The sequence below is a fragment of the Leuciscus leuciscus genome (genome assembly GCF_965113295.1).
Source record: "Leuciscus leuciscus genome assembly, chromosome: 8".
Lineage (NCBI taxonomy): Eukaryota > Metazoa > Chordata > Actinopteri > Cypriniformes > Leuciscidae > Leuciscus > Leuciscus leuciscus.
In genome coordinates, this window is record NC_138732.1 from 132,501 (window position 1) to 150,000 (window position 17,500).

The 17,500-nt window shown below is 41.1% G+C and overlaps 2 protein-coding genes across 5 annotated transcripts in view; both read right to left on the bottom strand.

Moving 5' to 3' along the window:
- Positions 1-5,625, bottom strand: part of cops6 (COP9 signalosome subunit 6) — a 14,821-nt gene extending 9,196 nt beyond the window's left edge. Inside the window, exons 1-9 of the mRNA XM_082177114.1 lie at positions 5,479-5,625; positions 4,437-4,562; positions 4,146-4,277; positions 3,973-4,061; positions 3,837-3,899; positions 2,691-2,738; positions 1,849-1,963; positions 1,284-1,376; positions 984-1,084 (exon numbers count right to left, since the gene is read on the bottom strand). Coding sequence (XP_082033240.1) covers positions 984-1,084; positions 1,284-1,376; positions 1,849-1,963; positions 2,691-2,738; positions 3,837-3,899; positions 3,973-4,061; positions 4,146-4,277; positions 4,437-4,562; positions 5,479-5,545 — 834 coding nt within the window. The 5' untranslated portion in view covers positions 5,546-5,625. The remainder of the gene's footprint in view (positions 1-983; positions 1,085-1,283; positions 1,377-1,848; positions 1,964-2,690; positions 2,739-3,836; positions 3,900-3,972; positions 4,062-4,145; positions 4,278-4,436; positions 4,563-5,478) is intronic.
- Positions 5,626-15,489: 9,864 nt separating this feature from the next.
- Positions 15,490-17,500, bottom strand: part of evc (EvC ciliary complex subunit 1) — a gene marked incomplete at its 5' end in the record, with an annotated part of 37,688 nt that continues 35,677 nt past the window's right edge. For all 4 annotated transcript variants that reach the window (XM_082176926.1, XM_082176924.1, XM_082176925.1 and 1 more), the window contains one exon: positions 15,490-16,525. In XM_082176926.1, coding sequence (XP_082033052.1) covers positions 16,518-16,525 — 8 coding nt within the window. In that variant the 3' untranslated portion in view covers positions 15,490-16,517. The remainder of the gene's footprint in view (positions 16,526-17,500) is intronic.

Here is a 17,500-nt window from a genome sequence, read left to right on the forward strand (position 1 = left end):
AAACATCTCTCAGACAGCGCGCAAGTAGGCTACTGAATAGTTTCAAATCGCGTGAATGTTTAAACTGGTAAAACTTTAAAAGACGTGCAAATGGTAAACTTTAGTTACTCATGATGCAATGCTGGCCCGATTATGCAAGTGACAATTCCGTCTATCCCGACTCCCGAAACGCGAGAGTGTATTATCGCCGCCTGAGACGAGAGAGAGAAGACGCAGCACCGCTGAATCACTCACGCTGTTTGTGAAATTGCGTCTCGCAGACAGTTTTAAAATGACTGATCTGATTTTATAATCTGTGTGGATTAATTTACCAATACAACCTACATGCTAAAGTGAATCAATGTTTGCGGGAATTTCCCGCATTATAAATGGTAGACCTGCGGGAATGATTAAAATTATGCACAATCCCGCGCCGAAATTCGAGCCCTGTCACTACTTGTTTATTGAACTAAAATCAATGTAACATTTGCAATCGTAAGAATATTCAGCAAAATAGCTCCCGTCATGTTATGTTACTTAACTATATCACATGTTATAAATAAAAAAGCTCAACATTTAGAATTTTTACCTCAGTATGTTTCTTCTGGGAGTTTTTTTTATGTTTGCCGTTCTGCTCATTTGTTTTGATTTCTTCCTATAAAATCTCATAGAGACAAGCAGCGCGAGCCTCAACAGCGTTACCAGAAAAAGCCTACATTATCATTATCAATAGCTGTTTATGTAATCAAATCTGAATCATTCTCGCGATTCAATGCTTCACTGGTTATTTGACGGATATTAGGTCCGTCAGACTGGAGACATTTTAGCGGTAACGTGACCAGAAATATTTAAGACCTATCGAATCTGAATTTAAGACATTTTAAGACTTTTTAAGACTTTTTAAGGCCTTTTATTAGGAAAACTTTATTTAAGACATTTTAAGACTTTTTAAGGACCCGCGGCCACCCTGGTGTGTGTGAGAGTGTGTTTTTGTGTACACTTACATCATAGAAGTCGGTCTTGAACTTGTGTGTGTTGAGAACAGGCAAACGGTGACACAGAGCGTTTGCCTCCCGCAGGATCTCGTGATTAAACGGGACTTCACCTAACACACGTACACAAAAACACATATACACACACGCACACACACACACACACACACACACACACACACACATACAAACACACAGCAAAGAGTTTGTGACTGTAAATGAGTTTAAGATGTGTTGTCAGATGTGTGTGTGTGTGTGTGTGTGTGTGTGTGTGTGTGTGTGTGTGTGTGTGCGTGCGTGTGTGTAACTCACCTGCCTGAACGGCTTTGACGTACTCCAGAATGACCCTCACGCGGCTGTGCAGCATCTTTATAGCGCTGTGCTGAGCGATCAGATGCTCCGCCACTGAAACACACACAGACAACAATCACTCACATGATCTGTAGTGTGAGTGTGTGCGTGTGTGAGAGAGTGAGTGAATCTGTGTGTGTGAGTGAGTGAGTGAGTGAGTGAGTGAGTGAGTGAGTGTGTGTGTGAGAGAGTGAGTGAATCTGTGTTTGTGTGTGAGTGAGTGAGTGAGTGAGTGAGTGAGTGAGTGAGTGAATCTGTGTTTGTGTGTGTGTGAGTGAGTGAGTGAGTGAATCTGTGTTTGTGTGTGTGTGAGTGAGTGAGTGAGTGAGTGAGTGAGTGTGTGTGTGAGTGAGTGAGTGAATCTGTGTGTGTGAGTGAGTGAGTGAGTGAGTGAGTGAGTGAGTGAGTGAGTGTGTGTGTGAGAGAGTGAGTGAATCTGTGTTTGTGTGTGAGTGAGTGAGTGAGTGAGTGAGTGAGTGAGTGAGTGAGTGAGTCAGTGAGTGAGTGAGTGAGTGAGTGAGTGTACCTGTAGAGTTTTCTCCTGATCCTGTGGTCGTCATCCTCGCGACATGATCGACTCCGATGCGTTCGGCCTCTTCTGTCGCCAATGTATACGGCAGTTCAGCGAACAGCATCGTCGCCTAGCGAGATCAACACAGCTAATAAGCAACAGGACAAAAGCTCACGACCTCTGACCTCCAAACTAAAGAGGTTTTCAGATGAGCTGTGATCATCATGTGAAGGATCTGATCAGCCTGAACGTGTCGAGTCTCTATCAGCTTCAGTCCATCTCAAGAGCTCGACTGTGTCATTTTACTCATTTTTGAGTGACTATCACGAGACACGGCACACAACATTTACACAGACGTTTACTGAACCTCAATATTGCAACTCATGACTGTCATAAGCTCCATAAAGTCAACATAAAATCAAAATGGACAATTTATTTGTAAATGTTTATGAGTGCACATCATCATTATTGTGTTAATAATCTTGAATCAGAATCAGTTCCTCTTGCAGCGTCTCTTCTCTTCTCTGATGATGTGGGCGGGGCTATAACCTGTCACTCACATGAGATCAGCCAATAACAAACCACAACCATCCAATCAATTCCTCACAGACACAATCAAGCCCTGCCCACATTTGTTCTTGTTCCAGAAGCGTTTCACTGGATTTACGACACAATAGAGGAGAGAAGACCAGCGCAACTTTCCTTTCATGACGAGTTTAACACAAACATTGATCTCTAGAGCGTAATTGAAGGTACATGAACATATAGAAACATTTGCACATTTCTTGTTCATTAAGTTCTAAGTTAAAAATGATGCGATCAAGACCACAAACACAACTGCACACAGACACACTCACCTCTCCACTGATGATGTCAATCACAGACTCAAACACGCTGACTGGCAACTGCACAGAATGGGTCAAAGGTCAGGATTCAGAAACACATTCTGTGTGTGTGTGTGTGTGTGTGTGTATGTATGTATGTGTGAGTGTGATTGTGTGTGAGTATGAGTGAGAGTGTGAGTATGTGTGCGAGTGAGTGTGAGTATGAGTCTGAGTGAGTGTGAGTATGTGTATATAAGAGCGTATGAGTGTGTGAGTATGGTGTGAGTGTGAGTATGGTGTGAGTATGAGTCTGAGTACGTGTACATAAGAGTATGAGTGTGTGAGTGTGAGTATGAGTGTGAGTGTGATATGGTGTGAGTGTGATTGTGTGTGAGTATGAGTGAGAGTGTGAGTATGTGTGCGAGTGAGTGTGAGTATGAGTCTGAGTGAGTATGAGTCTGAGTATGTGTACATAAGAGAGTATGAGAGTGTGAGTATGAGTATGGTGTGAGTGTGAGTATGGTGTGAGTGTGATATGGTGTGAGTGTGATATGGTGTGAGTGTATGAGTGTACGAGTAGGAGTATGAGTGTGTTTGAGTATGAGTGTTTGAGTACGAGTGTGTGAGTATGAGTGTGAGTGAGTGAGTATGAGTGTGTGTGTGTGTGTGTGTGTTTGAGTAAGAGTATGAGTGAGTGTGAGTATTAGTGTATGAGTACGAGTATGAGTGAGTATGAGTGTGTGTGTGTGTGTGTGTGTGTGTGTGTGTGTGTGTGTGTGTGAGTATGAGTGTGTATGAGTTTGAGTATGAGTATGAGTGAGTGAGTGTGAGTATTAGTGTATGAGTGTGTGAGTACGAGTATGCGTGAGTGTGAGTATGAGTGTGTGTATGAGTACGAGTATGAGTGTATGAGTATGAGTGTGTATGAGTGTGTGAGTACGAGTATGAGTTTGAGTAAGAGTATGAGTATGAATGAGTGTGAGTATTAGTGTATGATTGTGAGACTGAGTTTGTGAGAAACTATGAGTGTGTGTGTGTGTGTGTGTGTGTGTGTGTGTGTGTGTGAGAGAGAGTATGAATGTGAGTGTATATGTGTGTGTGTGAGTGTATATGTGTGTGAGTGTGTGTGTGTGTGTGTGTGTGTGTGTGTGTGTGTGAGTGTGTGTGTGTGTGACTCACGTCAGTGTGTTTGGTCATGGGGTTAAGCTTCAGAAACAGCGGACTCTCGATGATCTCACACACCTACAAAAACACACACACATTTTCATTATGACACAACACACATGGGAGGTGCTTCGTCTGCAGCTCCACCCACCTGCTTATGAATGTGGATATCTGATTGGTCAGGAGCGCCACCAGTCGTGTACCAGCCCAGAAACTCCATGTCCTTAAAAACCTGCTTGACTGAAAGAGGAAAAACAGCGTCACTAATACACACACACCCATACTCGCACACTCACTCATACTCGCACACTCACTCATACTCACACTGCTCTTCTTTAGTGTAGTAATACTCTTTATCGATGTGAATTTGATCCTCTGCGGTGTGAAACAGAAGCTCGAATGAATTCATCACCTCAATGTTTCTTCCCTCCTGCTTTCCGATCAGAGCGCCGACAACTACAAACACACATGAACGACAACTCAACGTTACATAATGACAACAAACCAGACTCAGGTCTCATCGTTGTTTTACATCTGTGAACAGTTTTTACCTTTGAGGACGAGGATTAGACTATGAAGCTCAGCAAACACACACACACACACACACACACATACCCTGAATGGCTCGTCCCTCCTGCGAGCGGATCCGGATCCAGTGATCGGAGATGTTCAGGATGACGAGCGGATGCAACGCCACAGACACACTGCCTGTTACACCAGACGCCATCACACTGGGGCTCGCTGCACGCACACACACACACACACACACACACACACACACACACACACACACACACACACGACAATAATTTAAAATCAATCAATAATTTTTGTCTATTACTATATGATGGTTCTGAGAAACTTTCTGATGATTAAAAAACAGGTTCTAGTTTATATTAAATGTTTTTAACTGCTATAAACTAAGATTTAAACAAATACTTTGATACAATGCACTTACGGTGTACATGAATGTTTTTATATTGTGATTATATTTTTGAAAAATACCTGCAGCTATAGTTCATTCCTGTAATTACATCTATAATTACACTCTTGACCCCTAAACAAAGAGTTTTGCAATACATCATCAACACAATAAGTACATTGTACTAACAATTAAATCATTTTTGATGTATGTACTAAAGTGTGGCCAAAACGCAACATAAACATTCTGAAATATCTACAACTTTCTCTTTGTGTCCATTTCATTCATTATATTTAAGTATGACAGATTAATTTATACTGACTGAAATTAAGTCATTCAGATCTTTCATTTGAAACGTTTTAATGACTCTAATACTGAAGAATTTCATTTATATCTTCAGATCATTTTGGTCAATAAATACTCCTGAGAACGAGTGTTTCATACGTTTGTTATGAAGTTTAAATGACAGCGTCAAAACCAAAACATCAGATCTGAGCAACAGACGTGGCCAATCACAGGAGAGAATCCGCCCAGGAGGCGGGAGTTATGACGGTCCCTGTCCAATCAGAAACAAGCCCGAGCCTGTGTCATCAGTCAGTAACAGCGCGAGCCTCACAGGCCGTTCTTGGAGATCTGAGATTTCAGTAAAGCTATCGTATGTGTTGGTTAATGTTCGTGAAGTGAGTCTGTCATTAATGAAGCGCGTTGAGTGACACTCGCGAGTGAATTTCTCACCTGTCGCGTCCACCTCCATCCCGCCGCCGTTACTCGCCGCCATTTTGGCTGTCTGACCTCCGCGCATGCGCAGTCACGCTTCTTCTTGTTTGCTGGCTTTCAACAAACCATGTTTGGCGCATTACTGCCACCAACAGCTGGAGCGCACAACGGCTTTAACATGCATTATAAAATAAACATATAAAACAGTGGCGGATTATTCTTTTTAGATATCAACATAAAATTCAAAACACAACGTTTTGGCTTTGATTATCTTGATTACACACACGGTCTCACACACACACTAACCCACACTCACTCACTCACTCTCACTCTCTCTCACTCTCTCTCTCTCTCTCTCTCTCTCTCTCTCTCTCTCTCTCTCTCTCTCTCTCTCTCTCTCTCTCTCTCTCTCTCACACACACACACACACACACACACACACACACACACACACACACACACACACACACACACAAAGATATCCCCGTGAGACGTCTAGAACACATTACAGCCTTTACATTTGACAAAAAAAAAAGGAACTTCAGGTTTTTTGTTATTAAAAACAATCAATCAAGTCCAGCTCAGATGAGAACACAAGCAAAAGTAACGTTATGCATTACATTAAAAGTAAACAAGTAACACAATTACTTACTTTTTTGGTGACGCAATATTGTAACAGGCAAAAAGTGTTTATTCTGCAGATCTGTGCAGTGAAAGTGTTTATTCTGCAGATCTGTGCAGTGAAAGTGTTTATTCTGCAGATCTGTGCAGTGAAATAGTGTATATTCTGCTGATCTGTGCAGTAAAGTGTTTATTCTGCAGATCTGTGCAGTGAAATAGTGTATATTCTGCTGATCTGTGCAGTGAAAGTGTTTATTCTGCAGATCTGTGCAGTGAAATAGTGTTTATTCTGCAGATCTGTGCAGTGAAAGTGTTTTTATTCTGCAGATCTGTGCAGTGAAAGTGTTTATTCTGCAGATCTGTGCAGTGAAAGTGTTTATTCTGCAGATCTGTGCAGTGAAAGTGTTTATTCTGCAGATCTGTGCAGTGAGTGTTTATTCTGCAGATCTGTGCAGTGAAATAGTGTATATTCTGCTGATCTGTGCAGTGAAATAGTGTATATTCTGCAGATCTGTGCAGTGAAATAGTGTTTATTCTGCAGATCTATGCAGTGAAATAGTGTTCATTCTGCTGATCTGCAGTGAAATAGTGTTTATTCTGCAGATCTGTGCAGTGAAATAGTGTTTATTCTGCTGATCTGCAGTAAAAGTGTTTATTCTGCTGATCTGTGCAGTGAAATAGTGTTTGTTCTGCTGATCTGTGCAGTGAAATAGTGTTTATTCTGCAGATCTGTGCAGTGAAATAGTGTTCATTCTGCTGATCTGCAGTGAAATAGTGTTTATTCTGCAGATCTGTGCAGTGAAATAGTGCTTATTCTGCTGATCTGCAGTGAAATAGTGTTTATTCTGCTGATCTGTGCAGTGAAATAGTGTTTATTCTGCTGATCTGTGCAGTGAAATAGTGTTTATTCTGCAGATCTGTGCAGTGAAAGTGTTTATTCTGCAGATATGTGCAGTGAAAGTGTTTATTCTGCAGATCTGTGCAGTGAAAGTGTTTATTCTGCAGATCTGTGCAGTGAAAGTGTTTATTCTGCAGATCTGTGCAGTGAAAGTGTTTATTCTGCAGATCTGTGCAGTGAAACAGTGTATATTCTGCTGATCTGTGCAGTGAAATAGTGTTTATTCTGCTGATCTGCAGTGAAAGTGTTTATTCTGCTGATTTGTGCAGTGAAATAGTGTTTATTCTGCAGATCTGTGCAGTGAAAGTGTTTATTCTGCAGATCTGTGCAGTGAGTGTTTATTCTGCTGATCTGTGCAGTGAAATAGTGTTTATTCTGCAGATCTGTGCAGTGAAATAGTGTTTATTCTGCAGATCTGTGCAGTGAAAGTGTTTATTCTGCAGATCTGTGCAGTGAGTGTTTATTCTGCTGATCTGTGCAGTGAAATAGTGTTTATTCTGCAGATCTGTGCAGTGAAAGTGTTTATTCTGCAGATCTGTGCAGTGAGTGTTTATTCTGCAGATCTGTGCAGTGAAATAGTGTATATTCTGCTGATCTGTGCAGTGAAATAGTGTATATTCTGCAGATCTGTGCAGTGAAATAGTGTTTATTCTGCAGATCTATGCAGTGAAATAGTGTTCATTCTGCTGATCTGCAGTGAAATAGTGTTTATTCTGCAGATCTGTGCAGTGAAATAGTGTTTATTCTGCTGATCTGCAGTAAAAGTGTTTATTCTGCTGATCTGTGCAGTGAAATAGTGTTTGTTCTGCTGATCTGTGCAGTGAAATAGTGTTTATTCTGCAGATCTGTGCAGTGAAATAGTGTTCATTCTGCTGATCTGCAGTGAAATAGTGTTTATTCTGCAGATCTGTGCAGTGAAATAGTGCTTATTCTGCTGATCTGCAGTGAAATAGTGTTTATTCTGCTGATCTGTGCAGTGAAATAGTGTTTATTCTGCTGATCTGTGCAGTGAAATAGTGTTTATTCTGCAGATCTGTGCAGTGAAAGTGTTTATTCTGCAGATCTGTGCAGTGAAAGTGTTTATTCTGCAGATCTGTGCAGTGAAAGTGTTTATTCTGCAGATCTGTGCAGTGAAAGTGTTTATTCTGCAGATCTGTGCAGTGAAAGTGTTTATTCTGCAGATCTGTGCAGTGAAACAGTGTATATTCTGCTGATCTGTGCAGTGAAATAGTGTTTATTCTGCTGATCTGCAGTGAAAGTGTTTATTCTGCTGATTTGTGCAGTGAAATAGTGTTTATTCTGCTGATCTGCAGTGAAAGTGTTTATTCTGCAGATCTGTGCAGTGAAATAGTGTTTATTCTGCAGATCTGTGCAGTGAAAGTGTTTATTCTGCTGATCTGTGCAGTGAAATAGTGTTTATTCTGCTGATCTGTGCAGTGAAATAGTGTTTATTCCGCAGATCTGTGCAGTGAAAGTGTTTATTCTGCAGATCTGTGCAGTGAAAGTGTTTATTCTGCAGATCTGTGCAGTGAAAGTGTTTATTCTGCAGATCTGTGCAGTGAAATAGTTTATTCTGCTGGTCTGTGCAGTGAAATAGTGTTTATTCTGCTGATCTGTGCAGTGAAATAGTGTTTATTCTGCTGATCTGCAGTGAAATAGTGTTTATTCTGCAGATCTGTGCAGTGAAATAGTATATATTCTGCTGATCTGTGCAGTGAAATAGTGTTTATTCTGCTGATCTGTGCAGTGAAAGTGTTTATTCTGCAGATCTGTGCAGTGAAAGTGTTTATTCTGCAGATCTGTGCAGTGAAAGTGTTTATTCTGCAGATCTATGCAGTGAAATAGTGTTTATTGTGCTGATCTGTGCAGTGAAATAGTGTTTATTCTGCAGATCTGTGCAGTGAAATAGTGTTTATTCTGCAGATCTGTGCAGTGAAATAGTGTTTATTCTGCAGATCTGTGCAGTGAAAGTGTTTATTCTGCTGATCTGTGCAGTGAAATAGTGTTTATTCTGCAGATCTGTGCAGTGAAATAGTGTTTATTCTGCAGATCTGTGCAAGGCAAGGCAAGGCAAGGCAAGTTTATTTATATAGCACATTTCATACACAATGGCAATTCAAAGTGCTTTACATAGAAGAAATTAAAATAATAAAAAGAAATAAGAATAATTAAAACAGTTTAGAAAAATAAAATGAAATACAGTACAGTACAGTACAGTACAGTACAGTCGGACGAACAGCGGCACAGTGCTCATTCAGTAAATGCATAGCTAAACAGAAGTGTTTTGAGTCTGGATTTGAATGTGACCACTGTAGGAGCACATCTGATCTCTTCTGGAAGCTGGTTCCAGCTGCGGCTGGCATAATAGCTAAAAGCAGACTCACCATGCTTAGAGTGAACCCTTGGTATTTCTAGCTGATATGATCCTAATGATCTGAGTGATCTGTTGGGTTTATATTCAGTGAGCATATCTGCAATGTATTGAGGTCCTAGGCCATTGAATGATTTATATACCAGTAATAATACTTTGAAATCAATCCTAAATCTAACTGGGAGCCAGTGTAAAGACCTGAGGACTGGTGTGATATGTTCATATTTTCTGGTTCTGCTCAGAATCCTGGCGGCAGCGTTCTGTATGAGCTGCAACTGTCTTATGGTCTTTTTGGGAAGGCCAGTGAGGAGTCCATTACAATAATCCACCCTGCTGGTGATGAAAGCATGCACAAGTTTCTCTAAGTCTTGTCTGGAAACAAAGCATCTAATTCTTGCAATATTTTTCAGATGATAGTATGCTGATTTAGTTATTTCTTTGACATGACTACTGAAACTAAGGTCTGACTCTAGTGTCACACCAAGATTCCTGAATTGATTTTTAGTTGTTTGACCCCTAGAGAGAAGGTATGCGTTCACCTTGAGAACTTCATCTTTGTTTCGAAACGCAATAACTTCAGTTTTGTCTTTGTTTAATTGAAGAAAGTTTTGACACATCCAACTGTTGACCTCATCAATGCATTGGCACAGGGAGTCAATGGGGCTGTAATCGTTAGGCGATAGGGCTAAGTACAGCTGTGTGTCGTCTGCATAGCTGTGGTAAGCAATTTGGTTGTTTCTCATTATTTGGCTCATTGGGAGCATATACAGGTTGAACAGGAGTGGCGCAAGAATTGAGCCTTGAGGGACTCCGCATGTCATGGATGTCCACTCAGACTTATGGTCTCCTATACTAACATAATAACCTCTCCCATCTAAGTATGACCTGAACCATTTTAGGACTATCCCAGAAAGCCCCACCCAGTTTTCCAGCCTGTCAAGAAGTATGTTATGATCGACAGTGTCAAATGCAGCACTGAGGTCGAGTAGTACCAGCACTGATAATTTTCCTGAATCAGTATTTAAGCGAATATCGTTTATTATCTTTATGAGCGCTGTCTCTGTGCTGTGATGCGGTCGGAAACCAGATTGAAAATTATCAAAGTATCCATTCGAGCTTAAGAATTTGTTCAGCTGATTGAAGATAACTTTTTCAATGATCTTGCCTATGAAAGGAAGATTTGAGATCGGTCTATAGTTGCTTAATATGGTCTTATCCAGATTGTTCTTTTTCAGGAGGGGCTTGACAACTGCAGTTTTCAGGGAGTTTGGAAAACTCCCAGAGAGAAGTGAGGCATTTACCACTTCTAGAAGATCTGCTTCTAAACTGTTTAACACACTTTTGAAAAAAGATGTGGGAAGTGTGTCAAGAGCGCATGTTGATGTTTTAAGGTGCTGTACGGTTTCTACCAAAATTTTGCCATCAATTTTTTGGAAATCAGACAAAGTTACTACTTTTTCAGGTGGTCTGATCTGTCTGACCCCAGCACAACTCAAGGATGTGCTGATCACCTTTCTGATATTATTGATTTTGTCAGAGAAGAAAGAAGCAAACTCACTGCACTTGCTGTTGGAGAGCATTTCACTGGGAATCTGGCTTGGGGGGTTTGTCAGTCTCTCTACAGTAGCAAAAAGAGTGCGTGTGTTGTTTAAATTGCAGTTTATAATATTTGAGAAGAAAGTCTGTCTAGCTTTGCCTAGTTCCATATTGAAAGCATGAAGGCTGTCTTTGTAGATGTTATAATGGACTACAAGTTTTGTCTTCCGCCACATGCGCTCTGCTTTTCTGCATTGTCTTTTCATATTTTGCACTGCTGTTGAGTTTCTCCAAGGTGCTTTTTGTCTGCCACTCTTCTTCCTGACTTTCACAGGAGCAATATCATCAATTGCACTTTTAACTTTTGAGTTAAAAGAATCAAGGAGAAAATCAACAGAGTCAGCAGATATGCTTGGTGTTAAGGATATAGCCTTCATAAATAGTACACTAGTGTTCTCATTTAAGCATCTCTTCTTGACAGACACAGATCTAGCTTCAGTGGCAGGAGAGATCAATATATCAAAGAAAATACAGAAATGATCAGACAGTGCTACATCCTTAATAACAATCGATGAGATGTTTAGACCCTTACTGATAAGTAAATCTAGAGTGTGTCCATGATTGTGTGTGGGTCCATGTACATGCTGAGTCAGATCAAAAGTTTTTAAAACAGTTTTGATTTCTTTTGCCATATTGTTTTCTGCATTATCTATGTGAATGTTCAAATCTCCAGCAATGGCAAAACAGTCAAACTCTGAGGTAATTGTTGATAACAGTTCTGTAAATTCCTCAGCAAAGGCTGGAGAGTATTTTGGAGGCCTGTAAGTAATGATGAGTAAAATGCGTGGAGCACCTTTTAACACAATCCCCAGATATTCGAAAGACGTGTAGTTCCCAAATGATATTTGCTTACATTGATAGATATCTTTAAAAAGAGCAGCTAGACCCCCACCTCTCTTAACAGCTCTGCAGACACTCATAAAAGTAAAGTTAGGAGGGGATGTTTCATTGAGGATTGTTGCACTGCAGCTGTCTTCTAGCCAGGTTTCATTTAGAAGCATAAAATCCAGGTTGTTTGTGGTTATTAAGTCATTGACTAGAAGTGATTTATTTTTAAGTGAGCGGATGTTTAAAATTGCTAACTTAACAGTCTTACTTTTTTTCCCTACACCAATCTTAGTTAGACGTGCAATAGGCACCAGATTAGTTGAGTTTGCTGTACGGCTATTGAAGGCCTTAGACTTTCTATCTTGTAATAGAACAGCAATAGAGAAAGATACAGGCACACTGGGTTCCCGCTTGTTCTGTAAACATTTGAGAAAGTTACTGTTATCAAAACGGGGACCCGACACACATCACTGAGAGCTGGTATCAGTTGTTTTTGGTTCACCTCGAGCAGATGGAGGAGGGTGTGGGCCCTGGCGTTGTGGCAGAGGCCGAAGAGCTCTCACAGAGGCAGGGGGAGGGCGAGCTGGGCCTGCAGGCTTTGGTGGTAGCGGTGCCCGACGTTTTTTGGTTGATATCTGGGGGCTTGCAGCAAAAGAGTGTGATAGTCTGGTTCCAGCATGCACAAGTTCTTCCATTTTCTGTGAGAAGCACAGGAGTGGAGTTGCTGGCGAGAGGAAGAACGTGTCTGGTGAAAGGGGCTGTTGCTCTGGTGTTATAGGAGGCTGTGATATGCTGTCCTGGCTTCCCTGGCTGTTTTCCAGGAAGTCGTCCTTGGGTGCTGAATCTTGGAGCAGTTCTGATGTGTCTGTCTGTGGTGAGCTCTGTGGGCATGGCTCAGCTGAGATTGTGTCCGTGAGCAGAGGTTGTTGTGGCTCAGTGGTGTTATCATTGTCCTTGTGTGATATGTCAACATCATGTCCATTCTGAAGTGAAGTCCTGTGGTCATTCATACTGTGTCCAGGTGTGTGTGTGCCATTCTGATTGAGTGGATTGGCACACACTGCAGAAGGATGATTGAGGGAGAAGTCGATATTGTCCTTTAACACTCTTGAACCAAGTTTGTTTGGGTGATGGCCATCCCGATGAAATAGTTGTCTCTGACTCCAGAAGAGATTGAAGTTGTCAATGAAGTTTACTCCTTTTATATTGCAGGTTTTTTGCAGCCATGTATTAATCCCAAGCAACCGTGAAAACCTGTTTGTCCCTCTTGCTGGGAGTGGTCCACTGATGAATGTCTGAACTTTCAGTTTTTTAAGTGTTTCAAAAAGTTCATTGAAATCCTTCTTAAGGAGTTCTGACTGCTCTTTATGAATGTCATTCTTCCCCACATGAATGATGAGTCGATTTGCAGTCTTATGTTTCATTAGAATGTTCTGAAGTTCCCTGTTTATATCAGAAGTTGTTGCTTGTGGAAGGCAGCATGTAGTTGTATCCCTGCTGCTAATGTTTCTGATTATGGAGTCCCCCACTATCAGAGTCCTGGGCTCGGCTGCGCTCTGAGCTGAGTGCCGCTGTCTGCTCGACCTTGAGCGCCAGTTAGCATCAGTGTTAGCTACTGGCTGATTCAGTCTGTGTTCGATCACATTCATCACGTTTGGGGGTTCCTCATTTACATTCATTAGTACTTCAAATCTGTTCTCAAGATGTATAGGTGTTGGTAGGAGACCAGTGTTTGCAATCTTTGTCAGAGCTGTATCTGGGGTAGAGGATGCTACTGCGGCAATATGTGGGGCTCGTGACAATCTGATGTCTCGAGTGTCTTTGGGTCTCGCTCCCTGTTTGTGCCATCGATTTGTAAGTCGATTGGCTTGTTTCTCTACCTGTCGAGGAGCACTAGTTTCATGGGACTCACCGGCTATATGCTGAGGGTGTCCATGACGAAGCTCTGTTGTGTGTTCCGTCTGGTTTGGTGGTCCCGTAAATAACTTTGTTTCAAGAACTGCAATCCTTTGTAAAAGTCTGTGGCAGTTAGTGCAGCAAGTAGATTCCAGAAGAGGCATTTTCTCTCTTATCCTTGTAGGCAGTTGTGTTTTCCTTTCCCCGGAATGTAAGCTGGTCGGGTAGAAGAATTCTGCGTTTTTGTAGTAATCCAAACTTTGTCGTTTGAGCACTGTGCTGATTTGCTGAAGTTAAAATTAGGTGATAAAAGGAGCTAAAATTATAAAAGTATAGAAGATAAAATATAAAAGCGATAGAGCAAAGCGCGGAGCAGTAAGCAAGAGCGTCCGAACAGTAGCTGAGCAGGAAGTACTGTGCAGTGAAAGTGTTTATTCTGCAGATCTGTGCAGTGAGTGTTTATTCTGCTGATCTGTGCAGTGAAATAGTGTATATTCTGCAGATCTGTGCAATGAAATAGTGTTTATTCTGCAGATCTGTGCAGTGAAATAGTGTTAATTCTGCTGATCTGCAGTGAAATAGTGTTTATTCTGCAGATCTGTGCAGTGAAATAGTGTTTATTCTGCTGATCTGCAGTAAAAGTGTTTATTCTGCTGATCTGTGCAGTGAAATAGTGTTTATTCTGCTGATCTGCAGTGAAATAGTGTTTATTCTGCTGATCTGTGTAGTGAAATAGTGTTTATTCTGTTGATCTGCAGTGAAATAGTGTTTATTCTGCTGATCTGCAGTGAAATAGTGTTTATTCTGCAGATCTGTGCAGTGAAAGTGTTTATTCTGCAGATCTATGCAGTGAAATAGTGTTTATTCTGCTGATCTGTGCAGTGAAATAGTGTTTATTCTGCTGATCTGCAGTGAAATAGTGTTTATTCTGCTGATCTGCAGTGAAATAGTGTTTATTCTGCAGATCTGTGCAGTGAAATAGTGTTTATTCTGCAGATCTGTGCAGTGAAAGTGTTTATTCTGCAGATCTGTGCAGTGAAATAGTGTTTATTCTGCAGATCTGTGCAGTGAAAGTGTTTATTCTGCAGATCTGTGCAGTGAGTGTTTATTCTGCAGATCTGTGCAGTGAAAGTGTTTATTCTGCTGATCTGCAGTGAAATAGTGTTTATTCTGCAGATCTGTGCAGTGAAATAGTGTTTATTCTGCTGATCTGTGCAGTGAAATAGTGTATATTCTGCAGATCTGTGCAGTGAAATAGTGTTTATTCTGCAGATCTGTGCAGTGAAAGTGTTTATTCTGCAGATCTGTGCAGTGAAAGTGTTTATTCTGCAGATCTGTGCTGTGAAAGTGTTTATTCTGCTGATCTGTGCAGTGAAATAGTCAAGTCAAGTTTATTTGTATAGCGCTTTTCACAATACAGATTGTATCAAAGCAGCTTCACAGTATTCAATTTAAATAATACAACAAAGTTTGTTTCAAGAGGAATTTATTGATTGATCAAATTAAATTAAAGTGTATATTCTGCAGATCTGTGCAGTGAAATAGTGTATATTCTGCTGATCTGTGCAGTGAAATAGTGTTTATTCTGCTGATCTGTGCAGTGAAAGTTTATTCTGCTGATCTGTGCAGTGAAATAGTGTATATTCTGCTGATCTGTGTAGTGAAATAGTGTTTATTCTGCAGATCTGTGCAGTGAAAGTGTTTATTCTGCTGATCTGTAGTGAAATACAGTGATGGTTTGGTTAGTCTTTAGTCGTTTCATGATCCACACAGACAGAATCAGGCCTGTGATTCACAGCAGAACAAGAAAAGAAGACTGTTCACTGCTATCCTCAGCAACTACTTTATTTCTGCAATTAAAAACAGCCTTACGAAGACATTACTTGCAATCTTTTTTTTTTGTTAAATTACAATATAAATAGTTTTTCTCTCAAGCACAGCATGTCCGACTGCATAAAACACAGAAACGCCGCTCCATAACTACATCATCTTCCTGAATCTGTTCCAGGATCTGTGGAATCTTCCTCTTCCTGAATCTGCAGAGACGCTCCTCAGGAATCAGTGACGTTCCCAGAACTGCTGGTGTTTGTGTGATCATACATATTAAACTCACAGACATAAAAATCATCATTTAAGGCTGGAACAAAAGCAGATTTGAATGTATGGCATTTATCCTTTGTAAAAGTTCAGATATTTGGGGGATTTTTATCAGTCTTTGCTTCTCTTCATAGCCTGGTCTTGTATTTATAACATTCCCAGTTGTCTATACGCATCAGTTTGATCAGAAAACATGTCAGCAAGGAGAAACGTCAAGCTCCAGGCTTTCTAGTATGTGAAGTCCTGTCATGACACACATTAAACACACAAATCATTGTGCATTTACCTTTCTATTGCTATTACTTTAAGATTGTGTGTGTGTGTGTGTGAGAGTGTGAGTGTGTGCGTGAGTGAGTGTGTGTGTGTGTGTGAGCGTGAGTGAGCGTGAGTGTGTGTGAGTGAGTGAGTGAGTGAGTGTGTGTGTGAGTGTGTGTGAGTGTGTGCATGAGTGAGTCTGTGCGTGAGTGTGAGTGCGTGAGTGTGTGAGTGAGTGAGTGAGTGTGTGTGTGTGAGTGAGTGAGTGAGTGAGTGAGTGAGTGAGTGAGTGAGTGAGAGTGTGTGTGTGAGTGAGTGAGTGAGTGTGTGTGTGTGAGTGAGTGAGTGAGTGAGTGAGTGAGTGAGTGAGTGAGTGAGTGCGTGAGTGTGTGAGTATGTATGAGTGTGTATGTGAGAGAGTGTGTTCTGCATCATCATGCTGGTCTTCTGACGCTCATCACAGATCCAGCAGAACTCCTTCAGAAACTCTTCACACTAATGACCTGCACACACACGCACACACACACACACACACACACACACACACACACACACACACACACACACACACACACACACACACACACACACACACACACACACACACACACACAGAACACACACATGCTGTATTGGGTGACAAGGGTCAGTGTTTATGGAAACACACCAAACCATTTCAACAGCGTCACTTCAAATAATACAAAACATATTTTATAAAAGTATAAACCTCACATTTCAGCCTTGAAACCATTTAAGAAAAGGTACGAGTCAAATGATGATGATTTGATTAATTTAAAATATGATTATATATATAATATTCTTGATGCCTTGAAGCACATTAACTTCTTATCGATCCACAGTAAACATTTACAACACTGTGTGTAACAAAGCAGAGTGAGTGTGAGAGTGTGTGTGTGAGAGAGTGTGTGTGTGAGAGTTTGTATGAGAGTGTGTATGAGAGAGTGAGTGTGAGAGTGTGTGTGTGTGAGAGTTTGTATGAGAGTGTGTATGAGAGAGTGAGTGTGAGAGTGTGTGTGTGAGAGTTTGTATGAGAGAGTGTGTATGAGAGAGTGTGTGTGTGTGTGCGTGAGTGAGTGTGTGTTTGTGTGTGAGTGAGAGTGTGTATGAGAGAGTGTATATGAGAAAATGTGTGTGAGAGTGTGTGTGTGTTTGAGTGTGTGTGTGTGTGTGTGTGTGTGTGTGAGAGAGTGTGTGTGTGAGAGTTTGTATGAGAGTGTGTATGAGAGAGTGAGTGTGAGAGTGTGTGTGTGAGAGTTTGTATGAGAGAGTGTGTATGAGAGAGTGTGTGTGTGTGTGTGTGTGTGTGTGCGTGAGTGTGTGTTTGTGTGTGAGTGTGTGAGTGAGAGTGTGTATGAGAGAGTGTATATGAGAAAATGTGTGTGAGAGTGAGTGTGTGTGTGTTTGAGTGTGTGTGTGTGTGTGTGTGTGTGTGTGTGTGTGTGTGTGTGTAAAAAAAA